At 38.3% G+C, this 13,750-nt stretch overlaps 2 protein-coding genes and 1 pseudogene across 10 annotated transcripts in view; all 3 read left to right on the forward strand.

Annotated features, from left to right (window-relative positions):
• The first annotated feature begins 232 nt into the window (after window positions 1-232).
• LOC107665253 (NADH dehydrogenase [ubiquinone] iron-sulfur protein 8, mitochondrial-like) lies at window positions 233-3,198 on the forward strand (annotated as a pseudogene).
• Window positions 3,199-4,566: 1,368 nt separating this feature from the next.
• LOC107665254 (GTP-binding nuclear protein Ran-like) lies at window positions 4,567-5,432 on the forward strand (the record flags this gene model as incomplete). The annotated part of the gene is made up of 3 exons (XM_016456060.1): window positions 4,567-4,668; window positions 5,090-5,260; window positions 5,359-5,432. Coding segments are annotated over 3 exons (318 nt in total), but the record flags the coding sequence as incomplete, so codon positions are not given.
• Window positions 5,433-8,842: 3,410 nt separating this feature from the next.
• The window catches only part of LOC107665275 (syntaxin-3-like), a 26,778-nt gene continuing 21,870 nt past the window's right edge, over window positions 8,843-13,750 (forward strand). For 6 of the 9 annotated variants that reach the window (XM_016456098.1, XM_016456101.1, XM_016456106.1 and 3 more), the window contains exon 1: window positions 8,844-9,118. In XM_016456098.1, the coding sequence (XP_016311584.1) occupies window positions 9,089-9,118 (30 nt within the window). In that variant the 5' untranslated portion in view covers window positions 8,844-9,088. Of the gene's footprint in view, window positions 9,119-13,750 lie in introns of all 9 variants that reach the window. The other 3 variants (XM_016456097.1, XM_016456100.1, XM_016456096.1) reach the window with 1 other exon arrangement.

Below are 13,750 nucleotides of genomic sequence, written 5' to 3' on the forward strand. Positions count from 1 at the left end.
GGGCGCCGCACACAGGGGGCGCCATTTTGCCGAAATCATTCTGTGAAAATCTTCTTTAATAAAACGTTATAAATAATCAAACGCTTAGTTATTAAAAAATAATGTAATGCAACATTTTTATCTAACTGTTTTTAGCATTTTAATGAGTTCAAACATGTATTTATTATAAACTTGCTAAGACGCGGAACGGCCGTAGGCCTATCTCTTTGCGACCACAACAAACGGGAGACTTTTCAGCCGCGCACTTCAGCTTTCCCTCAGCGCGCGAGTCAAACGATCGCGGAAAAGCTACAGGTGCCAAGTGACCTTCAGTAGAACAAGTGAACTGCGGTCTGATGAGATGTTGTTATTTCAGTAAAACAAACTTTCCTGTCCTGTCAGCCGTTTTTACTGTGCTCACGGCGCACGCTCTTCAACTGTATGCGAATATGAGACGCACGCTCACTTCATAAATAACCCGCACTAGAAACTGCGAGCATACATCGTCAGTTAAGTCTGCAAAACTGTGCATGCATGTATATATTCATTACATTTAAGAACGTCTCTCAAATGCATGCAGCCTACTGAAATATTATGCAATTCAACATAGGGTGCAAGATGATATTTAATTTTTTATTTATAATTTAATGAACAAGTAGGCCAAATGTGAGCACAGTGCAGTAGTACTAGAAAATATGCGCTAATTTTTCTTTAATTTGTAATGTACGAAAATGAAAAGAAAATGAAACCATATTTAAATGCATAAAATAACTTTCTTACATTATTTTCCTTACTTTTGTACAGAGCTCGATTTAGGTATGAGAATAGAATGTTAACCATTGACTTTTTCAGAGTTCATTGATTATATAAAATGCAGTGAAGGTTGACTATAGTTATCTGCATGTCTCATCCATGAGTAGGCCTATATGCAATGATGGAAAACAAGATTTTGGAGGTGTTAAGACCCAGAGCCAAGCTTACTGAGCAATAAAGCTATAGTGAGCACTTTTATTAAAATACCTGGAGCCTAGGTAATACAAAAATTGTCATTCACTCAGTATTACTTCATGTAATTCTATTTCAAATGTAAAAATGATCTCAATTACATTTAAGTACAAATTAGTTGTATTCAGTTGTGTTTTAGGTCCTAAAACGGTCCAGTACTTTATAGTCAAATCCATTTCTATATAGAAATAATGAAGATTTCTGTGCCACCCCAGACTGGTTCCTGGCCCCTTCCTGGCCACCCCTATGAAAACATCCTGGCACCGCCACTGCCTAAGAGGGCAAAGTGATTAATATCAGTTCATTTCTGAGTATCTCTATTGCTCGGAAGAAGAAAAAACACGTTTGTGAATGGGCATTTCATTTACATTTGAGAGAAACTGAGAAGATTATAAACAAGGATACAAACTGGCCACCTTTCACTGAAAATTGCTGTTCTGAATTCAAAGGCCATCTGTGTGATTCCAGTTGAAAACTCTTGCTACTTCATACTTCAATACAAAACAATGCTGAACTTTGACAAAAAGGATATTTTTAAATGCTATAATAGTGATTTTATAATGTCTAAATATAAATCCATTAGCAAAACGTGAAAAAGAACTATATTACAGAGTGGATATGGTAAAGGAGACAATAAATTATCCTCTGCTACCATCTAGTGGCCATGGTGGGAATCGTGACATTCATTTTAACAGTATTTGTTTTTCTACCAGGTGAAATCTACCTCAAAACAATGTGTTGTATTTACAGAAGGCATTTGTAAAACGTTAATTTACTTGTATGACACAAGTTGTTTCATAAGGTCTGACAGATTGGGAAAGGAGATTACCAGCAGGCTTATGCATGGCACAGATCTGTTCACTTGGCATGAAGCCCGACTGTTTCAATCTCAACATAAGGGGTACATTTTCACCACTGACGTAAAACTATATATAAACCATGACCATGTTTATGTCTCTCTTTAGCTGATTAAGATGGAGATGACATTGTGCATACTGTATTCCTCATGCCGCACAGGTGAGTGTATATGTATAGATGTGATGTAGTGGTCTGTGCAGTGAGATTACTGGAGTTGCCATAGTGGAATAATTTGATGTTGTGCTTATTGCTCTTACTGAAGCAAAATTGGTTTTTTTCATTAAGGCACTTTCGCAGCCAGACTTGGACCTGTCCGTCCTTTCAGCCTTACCGTCCACCACAGGGGAGGCTACAGTAAGATCATACACACACACATACCTGTACATTCTCATACAGTGTCCTACAGTGTCCTTCTCTCCGTCTCCCTATAGAATATGTGAATGCTGAGGAGTTGCCTACAGACATGAAGTCCATCACAGACCGCGCAGCTCAAACACTGCTGTGGACCGACCTTTTCAGGGGTGTGTGTGTGTATAATGCTTGTTTACATTTTAATTTCTGCCTGTATTTGCATTTGGACTAACATGGTACAGAGGTTCTGTAATATATAAAGTTGTGTTGTTCAAATACATAATAATGATCATAATAAATTATTTTTAGGTTTAGGGTTGTTGTTGTTGTTGTTATTCTTTTACATTATAAAAATAATAATAATTATAAATTAAAATTTTTTAATTATTGCTATTATTCATGCCTAAAGCTGCCACTTATTCTGTGTGTGTGTGGGTTTTGGCATCATTAATATTATTATTATTATTAATTATTATTATATTCTGTGTCTGTATTGCAGATTTGGGCATGACCATGAGTTATTTGTTTAGAGAACCAGCCTCCACAGGGTGTGTGTCAGCAGTGCATTTGTCTCCTGTAGGCCATCACTATAGAAGCAGAGACCTGTGCTTATAGCAGCAGAAGAACAACCCGTTATGACATTGAAATGACCAAATGCATCTATGGATTCTGCCAGGAGGCCTGTCCTGTGGATGCAATCGTAGAGGTACACACATATATTACACTGAGACATAAGCTACAGATAGATATACTATACATACATACTATGTAGATATACTAAATAGATCACAGAGTAGCCATTTGGTCCAAAACAGTTCATGTTATACACTAGTTCCATTGATAATGTAATAATTTCCCCCTCTTTCTGTACTAGGGCCCTAATTTTGAATATGCCACTGAGACTCATGAAGAGCTGCTGTATAATAAGGAGAAACTGTTGAACAATGGAGATCAATGGGAGGCTGAGATTGCTGCTACATTCAGGAAGATTACCTGTACAGATGAACCAGATATAACTCAGCATTAACTACACAGAGCCGTTGTTCACTGACGAGCTGCGCAAAACCACGTTCATATTCGCGCGATTTTTTGATTGCCATGCATTATACGACTGATAGACTGCAACGGTTAAAGTTAAAAATCATCATATGTGTTCTACTGAAGAAACAAAGTCACCTACATCTTGGATGCCCTGGGGGTAAGCAGATAAACATCACATTTTCATTTTTGGGTGAACTATCCCTTTAAGGTGTCAGTAAGTTCGTTGCGCGCCACTGACACTAGAGGGCGCGAATGTCCCGCGGCGCTGCTGCGTCACGTGGTAGGGGCGGAAGCGTTTATGTGAGCCATGCTGAGTCCCGCGCGGGCGCAGCCATTTGCTCTGTTCCTCGATCGCTTCAACACCGGTGAGTGCGGAGCGACGCCGCTCGTCCTGTCATTAAGGCGTTTTGTGTTCCACCGAGGACAAAACACTCCTGAAAGACTTTGTATTTGGCTGAAGGTGTCGTAAGTCGACCGGATTGGTTTTATTCGCCGCTGATGTGGAGTTGCGCGCGTTTCATCGCGGCTCATCTCTGTCGCAGCGCCGTCGCGAGCTGTTGGCAGCGCGCGATGCTGGCGGGCTGCTGGAGCCGCGCGAACAACGCTCGCTTTGTTCCCCCGTTTGTTAATTAGTCTTATTTTCCTAAATTTCCGCACGCTTAGATGCGCCATGAGTTGGTTTCCGGACCGATGGGCCTGCTCGAGGCCTTCAGGCTGCTGCCGTGACTGACTCTCGGTCGGTTTCGGTGAAGTTCGGCCTCCTGAAGCAGCGGCCTCGTGTGTTTCCGCGCATCCTCTTGTTTAGACGCGGCGGCTGTGCGTTTATTAACGCAGTCGGGTGTTTTGAGTCTTATAAGCCGTTTGACTTTTAATATGAGTGAGAAAGTGGTGTTTTCCGGCAGTTTAGTGTAACTATGGTCGTAATTTGGGATCGGCGCGGCCTTTTGTGTGCTGTGACTAACCGTGTCCCGCCATCTCTCCCGCAGAGTGACTGCAGCACAAAGACCAGCACACACACAGACGGCAATGGCGGAGAACGAGCCACAGGTCCAGTTTAAGGTAATTTAAAGAGGCTAGAGTAATGAATTAAAGAGCCTAACGTTAGGTAAATGTTTAATTGATAGCGCGATTAACTGCTAAATTGTTACGACGTGAATTAGCAGAGTTCTAGATAAACAACGCGCAACAAGCGCTTGAGAATCGGTTTATAAGCAGAATATTAGTGTAACTTGTAATCGGTTAACCCGTGTAATTTCAGTTCATCCATATGCACGCTTTAGTAGTGTGGTGTAACAAATTATATGCTTTAAAACAACAACGTGTCAGTATTGTAGCGAGAACATTCCCATAGTGCTGTGCGGTAACAAAGTGGACATTAAAGACAGAAAGGTCAAAGCAAAGAGCATTGTGTTCCATCGTAAGAAGAATCTACAGGTACGGAGCACATCTTTAACTCAAACTCATGAAATGCACTAAATCTTATTGTGAACAATTCATGCATGCATGTTTAATTTTCAAAGAAAAATTGAGCTTGTAATGTTTAATCAACATCATAACTGGATCTTATGGTAAGTTGTCAGACTTCTCTCGGTGATGTTGATCTGCCTCCACTTTTATCCAATCAACAACCAATGCATAAAACCAAGTCCCTGCCCTATTTTTCTTTTTTGATAATTCATTAAATTTGGATGTATGTACCGTATGGGAATGATCTGTCTCTTCTTCCATTTCAATGCAACTTCAAGTTATCCGAGTATTTCCTATGTAGACAAACATGCATTAGTTAAGGCTGAATGTCAGGCTGTTATTGACTAAATGTGAAGCTTGACTGATGTATCCTCTCTCTCTTTCTCAGTACTATGACATCTCTGCCAAGAGTAATTATAACTTTGAGAAGCCCTTCCTGTGGCTCGCACGGAAGCTGATTGGTGATCCTAATCTGGAGTTTGTTGAGATGCCTGCCCTTGCGCCACCTGAAATTGCTATGGATCCATCACTTGCTGCACAGTATGAGCACGACTTGAAAGTAAGTGCATTGTCCGGCCAGCGAGTTGTTGCTGCTGCTGCTCCTAAAACTGTTCCCGTTTAGTCTGTGCTGATCTGTAATTGTCGTTTCTCTTCCAGGTGGCATCAGAAACAGCTCTCCCAGATGAAGATGACGACCTTTAACCTGTTGGCCTCTGACCTCCTTATGGGCACGACTTGAAAGTAAGCGCATTGTCCGGCCAGCGAGTTGCTGCTGCTGCTCCTAAAACTGTTCCCGTTTAGTCTGTGCTGATCCGTAATTGTCGTTTCTCTTCCAGGTGGCATCAGAAACAGCTCTCCCAGATGAAGATGACGACCTTTAACCTGTTGGCCTCTGACCTCCTTATGGCAACGTCACTGGGATTTCCTGGTGACGGTTCCTCCCCCTGCCCCTTTTACTGTAAAACCCCAGCGCAGAATATTTTTATTTTTCAATTTTTGATTTGTTTTGTGTTTTGAATTTGAGTAAACCGTGTGGTTCATTTCATTGTAGACATGCTAACTGTTGCCACCAGACACACACATGCAGACATGCCTACACTTTGACACACTCGCTCACTCAGAGGTGTGAGAGCAGGTTGAGTGTCCCAGTGCTTACTTCTCTATGTAAGGCTCTAAGCACTTAGAGGAGTTCTTGGAATAAAAACATTCTCAATATAATAATCCTTGCTTGTTTTTTTTAATAAACAACTGTTGGAATGAATTTTAAATTGTGGTGGCCTACTTGTAAAACGAAAGACTGACAATTTCCTCTTTATTCAGTTGTAAAGCTTTTTTTTTTTTAGGACTCTGCTGGAAGTTTCTTTTGCATTTGCTTAGATGAAGAACAAAGTAATGCTCCAGTCTAAAATGCGAAGTTGCTAGTCATTGGTGTGATATTTAAATACTGTGGATATTTTTGGAGTGCAAATTGCTCAAGTCTAAACAATCCATGAGGTCAAGAATAGAACAGCATGCACCTAGTTTAAGGTCTGATGTGGTTTTACATAAATATAGGCGAGGTGTCTTACTTTATCTGACAGTGTTCAGTGCGGTTCATATTGAAGAGTCGAACCTTTTTACTTCAATATTAGATGCTATTGTAAAATATGGGATTTCCTTCAAATGAAGAGGGTGTTTTTGTTTTTATTATATAAGTTGGAGTGAATACAATACCAGTAAACACAAAATGGGCACTACTCCGTATTGGAAAATTTAGTATATGTCACTTTTTAAAATAGTCATTTTAATTATGTACTGGATTTGATTAAGATGTGCTTAACATTGTGAAGATGCCATAAATTTTAAATGAAGCCTCGATCAATTAGACAAAATAATAATAATATATAATGCAACAACATACTGGGGAAGTTTGTTTAATTAATATTTATTTAAATTGTGTATATATAATGTGTTACATATATTTCACATGTAAACACAAACTTATTTTGGATGCGATTAATTGATTTGACAGCCCTAATTTAAAGATTTGCGTTGCACTTAGTAATGTTAAAATTAAGAAGTTAAATTTTAAGTGGTTACATACAGTTAAGAAAGTCAAGACCTCTGAGATAGCACAGGCCAAAACAGACTTTCTTTTTTTTTTTACTTTTCACATTATAAGGGAGAATACAACTTTGTATTTGTAAGTGATTTAATGTTAGATTTGTTTGTCATGAAATGTGTGTATCCCATACTAAACATTCATTGTAGAGTCGAGACTTTATTGTCATACTTTATTATATAAAATCGAACGGTGCTGTTATATAAGCAATTTTATGTAATATATTTACTGTAATGATTTTTTAAAAATATATCTAAAATCCAAGGCTGCCTGCCTGTGTCTATATATTACTGCCTTTGTCTGTTGTTTTGTTTTTGATGTTTAGTAAAAACTGCGCTTACCATGGCACGTTTCGTTATAATGATTTTTGATGTTTGATGTTTAGTAAAAACTGCGCTTACCATGGCACGTTTCGTTATAATGATGACCTAGCGCAATGCATACGTACTGCGTAATACTACAATGGCCACCAGAGCGCAGAAAATAGTCATTTATCTCACTCGTGTCAGAGTCTGGAGTCTGGGTTCACACACATTGAGAAGGACGGGTTTTAGAGACCTTCCTCCGCTCTACAGTTGATGAGGTTGATCATGAGAAGACGGCTGTGACTGCGCTTCCTTGTCCGCTTAGTGTTGACAGAGCAGAGGGTTAATGAATGCCAGCTCTCCTGCTTCATGCGCGGTGAAGTGGGCTATACTCATTGATCTTTAACTCCAGCCGCAGTGTGTGTGTGTTTTTGTATTCTGGTGGGGACTTAAACCTGACTACACACAGACTCATGGGGACTCGTGTCACGGTGGGGACCTAAATTGAGGTCCCCACGGGTAAACAAGCTAATAAATCACACAGAATTAATTTTTTTGAAAATCTAAAAATGCAGAAAGTTTCCTGTAAAGGGGTAGGTTTAGGTGTGGGGTTGGTGTAGGACAACAGAATATACGGTCTGTACAGTAGAAAAACCATTACGCCTATGGAGAGTCCCCACAAGGATAGCAAACCAGACGTGTGTGTGTGTGTGTGTGTGTGTGTGTGTGTGTGTGCGTGTGTGTTAGAAAATAATATATCTCACACACCGCAGTCTTGGCATGAAAATGGTCCTTACAAGTAGCTAATAAATAGTTACTAATATAACTGGAATAACATGGGATTCCATGTCAGAAACACATAGCTGATTTTTTTTTTAAAGACAAGAAAAGTTAGTAGAAACTAACGAATAAGTAGTATATAATGAATACCTACCAGTATATACATATAGGCCTATATCAGTTAATAATGCAATAGTTACAGTTATTTAAATGATTACTATATAGTAATATAAATTGGAAAAGGTAGTAGCTATTATGGACAAATAGGCTACTGAATGGGGTATGAAAATTTGAATTAAAAAAAAAATTCAGTAAATGGTCAATGAAAAGCAGTGTTAACTTTCTGGAAATGCAATAAATATTAAATGAAACTTTAAAATTAATCAGACAAAATGTATTAAAAAACAGAATGGGCAACAGTGCACAAAATGTGGGGGGAAAATAATGTCAAATATTTAAAAGTAGTTCGTTATCACAAATAATTTCATTGAAAATATTTGTTTATTTGTATTTTATTTTTAATTTGTTTTAATACATACATTTAATTATATAAAAAATATGACATTTTTTATTTTAATGGTTAGATATAGCCAAGAAGGTCAAGACTGCAAGATGGGACAGGCCAAAATGCATGTATTTTTTTTTTGTTTAATATCTTTAGTTTCCCAGACATTTGATATATTTATAATCACTCCCTTTTCATGCTATGTTGATTTTATGTTATTATTAAACATCTAATAGTTATCAAAGAGCATGGAATTGGTGCCCTTTGATGTTTTAAAAGGTCATATCACAATGTATGCATGAGATGGGCCATATAATGGATTAATGCATATTAACTAGGAAATTTAAAAAATGGCTCATTAAAATAGTTTGGAGGAATAAATGTGGACAGAGTCGCACACACAGGTGCTCGCGCAGGGCGTGACCGTGGACAGGTGAGAGAGAGAGAGAGAGAGAGAGAGAGAGAGCAGACTGAACGCAACTGTTGTTTTAATCCTCTGAGCGGATAGATTTAGAGGGAAAAGTCCTGGTTTGGAGAAGAGCAGCCATATTGCATGGAGCTTCGGTGGAAGAGCACGACTCACCGGAGCAGGAATCCGCTCACTCTTACCGCGCACTTTACCGGCTCATTTGACCTTCTCCTATTTATTATTTACTGATTTTATTTTTAAGATAGTGTTAACCCATATATTGAAAGATGAAGGACCGACTGGAGCAACTAAAAGCGGTAAGCGTCTGCTTATTTTTCTTGTTTAGTGAGCGCATGTTCAAACTGCTCTCCGAGTGTATAGGAATGGCATTACGTAATGGAGCTCGTCTCAAACCTCTTTGTCAGTTCAGTGCTGTTAGACAATGATTATAGTATGAATAAGGAACATTTTGTGGCTGTTCCACCAAGAGACATAATACAAAAGCGTCTGAAATTGAGTTTGTGGATGAATATCCAACAAGTGCTCACTCGAGGCAGCAAAAGTCATATCAGAGATGGTGTGAGGAGTGAATAGAGGAGAGCAGACAGTGTTGGACAGCTGATGTGGTCACCGGACTCATGGAGGGGTCACGGGCCTCTGGACAGATGGGGGAGGGGAGACAGATGAGCATGATCTTAAAATGCTTATTGAAGAAGAAAAAAAACAATAGACAAGAGTTTGCCATCCATTCTGTTGCCACACTAACCAAAAAATATATATATATTACGACCATAGTTTTGTTTTGACCCGTTTTCTGCTTTTTGGACAGTCACCATGATGTTCAGGCAAATATTCCATGTTTTTATGTATCATAGTACTACCTTAGTACTACTTTTATATGTACCATGTTTTTCAGACATACAATCCAGTACTACTATGTTTATATGTACTGTATAATATACCATGGTACTACTATGGTTCTATGTTTTTTATATACTGTATACCATATTTTTCAGGTATGTAATGTTATCATGTTTTATGTATATGTACTAGGCAGAACTACCATGGTTTCTGGACATATATCATGATGGTATTACCATGTTTTTTATATCTGCCATGTTTTTCAGACTTATATCCCAATATTACCAAATTCTGGGGCATGGATCATGGTACTACCATGTTTTTTTCAGACATATAGCCCAATACTACCCTGGTTTTTGGGCATGTATCATGTTGGTACCATGTTTTTTATATATCATGTTTTTCAGACATAATCCAATACTACCAAATTTTTGGGGCAAGTATCATGGTACTACCAAGGTTTTTGATATATGTTGTTATATATATCAAAAACCTTGGTAGTACCATGATACTTGCCCCAAAAATTTGGTCACCAATGAACCGTCACCAATGTTTTTTAGACATAAAACCCAATACTACCACACTTGTGGGCACATATCATGGTAATACCATGTTTTTTTATTATACACCATATTTTCAGACTTATAACCCAATAAAACCACATTTTTGGGCATGTATCATGGTACTACCATGGTTTTTGATATGTACCACTTTTTTCAGACACATAACACCATACTACCATTGCATTTGGGCATGTATCATAGTACTGCCATGTTTTTTTTGTTTGTTTTTTTTTTTAAGATATTTACTGTGGTACTGTTTTTTAACTTGCACATTGAGTCCTATAATGATGTTAGACTTGTCATATTTTCAGACATGTACCATGGTACTACCAAGTTTTATTGGACATATATCATGTTTTTAGACATGCTCCATGAAACAACAAAGATTTTTTGGGCATGTATTATGGCAGTATGATGGTATTTTTTCAGGAAAATTGAAGTGTGCACTAAATTATGTAATACATGAATATGGTATATCAAAATACTATATGGTATTATCACCTGATGACAGTACTGTACAGTGTATGATATGATACCAGAGTACTGTTGGCAGGGATTGGTAGGGCTAGTTTATTTGGATGTTTTGGAGAGGTTGTCAGATCTTATGGGCAGGGTCAGAGGTGAGGATTTGTTTCTGTGGCGACTCTGCCTCAGTCAGACTCTGCCTCCTTTCCTTTGTTGACTTTGTTACCTGAAGCTGTCTAGCAGGCAAGAGGAACTTGTGTGCGTGTGTTTATGGCCGAACCTTATTTACATTAGTCATAGTTGTGTTTCCGTGCTGTTTTGCATACAGAAAATCTCACTCAGTTTTTTTTTAGACTCCTGTTAGTGGTTTAATCTTTAAAAGTTTCTTTATTGAGTTACAATAATAACAGAAATAAGATTTGACACTTTCTGGTGTTTGCCCGAGCAAAATTCAGCAACACAGCGCTGAGATGGGTGGTTGCTAGGGTGTTCTAAGTGTTTTTATCATGCTGCTATGTTGTATCTAAGGTGTTCTGGGTGGTTGCTATGGGGTTGCTAGGGTGTTCTGTCAGGGTTACTTACTGATTCAAGACAAAAGAGCCCATACTTCAGTCACTATGATATTCTGATCTGTGTTATGATTGTAAACAAAAACTGGATTAAAATTTTTTCAATAATAATAGAGTGAAAACTAATGAAAACTAGACCACATTTAAATATAAAATAGGAATTAAAATGCATTAAAAAATTAAAAGCAAAATAACCCTGGTTCAGATCCCTAAATATGACTTGGGCCCCTCTTTTAATATAAATCTTTTAGACTTCTTTTTTTTTTTTTTTTACCGTTTATGATCCATCAGGGGAAACATTAAGTCCAGTCACTTTAATAGGTTTTATGATCCATCAGGGGAAACATTAAGTCCAGTCACTTTAATAGCACAAGTTGCACGATTTGAGTTGTCATTCAGCAGGCCTGGAAGAGTTACTCAGTGAAACTTAATATTAATTTCATAGCGAAGTGTAATTTGTAGGCTTAGGTGTAGGGCTGTCGTGATTTGTCGATTTCATTCGACTATTAGATTTTTAAAAATCCTCGACTTCATTTTGTTTGCTTCGACTAACCGGCAAAATACCAGAAGTGGCGCATTTCACAGACAAGAATGTATAAAACACATTATTAGACCCATTTAAAAAGAAATAATTAAGCATAATTGTGAATTCACAAACGCTACGATTTAATTAAATAATTATATGCGATGCAGTTCTAATACAGTATATGCGCTTTAATTATTTACATACGTGTAGGTTAAGTACGTGCGTCACACAGCGGCTCCGTTCACAGTAGTTCCACAGGAACTGTTATCATTTACATGTGTGCAGCGTCTCAAACTCCATCTCTGCGTGTTGTTGTGAGTTTGGGTTTATTATAACGTTCATCTGGGAACGCAACGTGCGCCATTTCATCAGACCCCTGGTTTAGATTAATCGATAAATTAATCGAAATAAAAATAGTCGTTAGTGGCAGCCCTACTTAGGTGTTTGTTCAAATCTTTAACCTTAGCAATTGTATTAGTGATACTTGTCTTGGCAAACAGCACTAAAATCAGTTGCTTGGGGCATGTCTGTGTGTGACCCTCTGTGTTAGGATATCCTTTTGAGAGAAAAAGATCTTCTGTTCTAACCTCCCAATACATGAGTTATTCTGTCTGTATCTGTCAGTAATGTTTAACTTGGTGTGGCCACACTGTTCTCCTCTTCTTTGTGTGTATATAAGAGTGTTATAGGCTCAGTACACACACACACACACTGGTGCTTGTCTTGGAGCACTAAAGGAACTGTGGGACATTAAACAGCTGAGCGGGAACACTGTGTGTTGGTGACAATTTGTATTTGTGTCCTTCTGGCGACTCCAATCGGCCTTCTTATGTAGTGTTCTTCTTTAGGATGATGAATGAAAAACACACTGTATCGCATTAATGATATAGACTTTATCCTTAAAGGGATAGTTCACCCAAAAATGAAAATTACCCCATGATTTACTCACCCTCAAGCCATCCTTGGTGTGTATGACTTTCTTCTTTCAGACGAATCCAATCGGAGTTATATAAAAAATATCCTCGCTCTTCCAAGCTTTATAATGGCAGTGAATGGGTGTTATTTTCCAATAGTCCAAAAGACATCAAATAAAGCACATCCATCCATAATAAAGGCGTTCTGAAGCAAATCGATGAGTTTGTGTAAGAAAAATATCCATATTTAAAACTTTATAAACTGTAATCTCTAGCTTCCGCTAACTGTCCTATGCGTGTTCACAATAACACCGTTCCGGTGGATGACGTAGGACATAGCGTAAGGTCCGGTGAGACGAATGTGGAAGCGCAGAGGAGAGAGCAAAACAAAACACTGGTCACGAATTAGAAGTACAAAACGAAGATTTGTAAAGAAAAATGTTGGAGGATTTCAATATAAGCCAAGAGGGGACTGGTTTTCCTTTGCTAAAGCAAGGAAACTTTGCTTCCTTTGCTCCTGTAAACAAACGTCGGTTCTCACGAGACTAGCATATTCTCACCAGAGTTTACGCTACGCCTACGGCATCCGCCGGAATGGCGTACTATTGTGAATGCTCGTACAACAGTTAGCAGAAGCTAGAGATTACGGTTTATAAAGTATTAAATACGGATTATTTTCTTACACAACCAGATCGATTCGCTTCAGGAGGCCTTTATTCACCCCCCGGAGCCGTGTGGAGCACTTTTTATGATGGATGGATGCGCTTCATTGGACTTCTTTTGGACTATTGAAAAATAACACCCATTCACTGCCATTATTAAGCTTGGAAGAGCCAGGACATTTTTTAAATATAACTCTGACTGTATTCGTCTGAAAGAAGAGAGTCATACATACCTAGGTTGGCTTGAGGGTGAGTAAATCATGGGGTAATTTTCATTTTTGGGTGAACTATCTCTTTTAAGGCACACTGTTAACTTGAACTCACTATACTTTAACCTACTAAGACACACACACACTCTCTCTCTCTCTCTCTCATTTTCCTTCAGCAGG

This window comes from Sinocyclocheilus anshuiensis, unplaced genomic scaffold (assembly GCF_001515605.1).
Source record: "Sinocyclocheilus anshuiensis isolate Anshui unplaced genomic scaffold, SAMN03320099.WGS_v1.1 scaffold483, whole genome shotgun sequence".
Lineage (NCBI taxonomy): Eukaryota > Metazoa > Chordata > Actinopteri > Cypriniformes > Cyprinidae > Sinocyclocheilus > Sinocyclocheilus anshuiensis.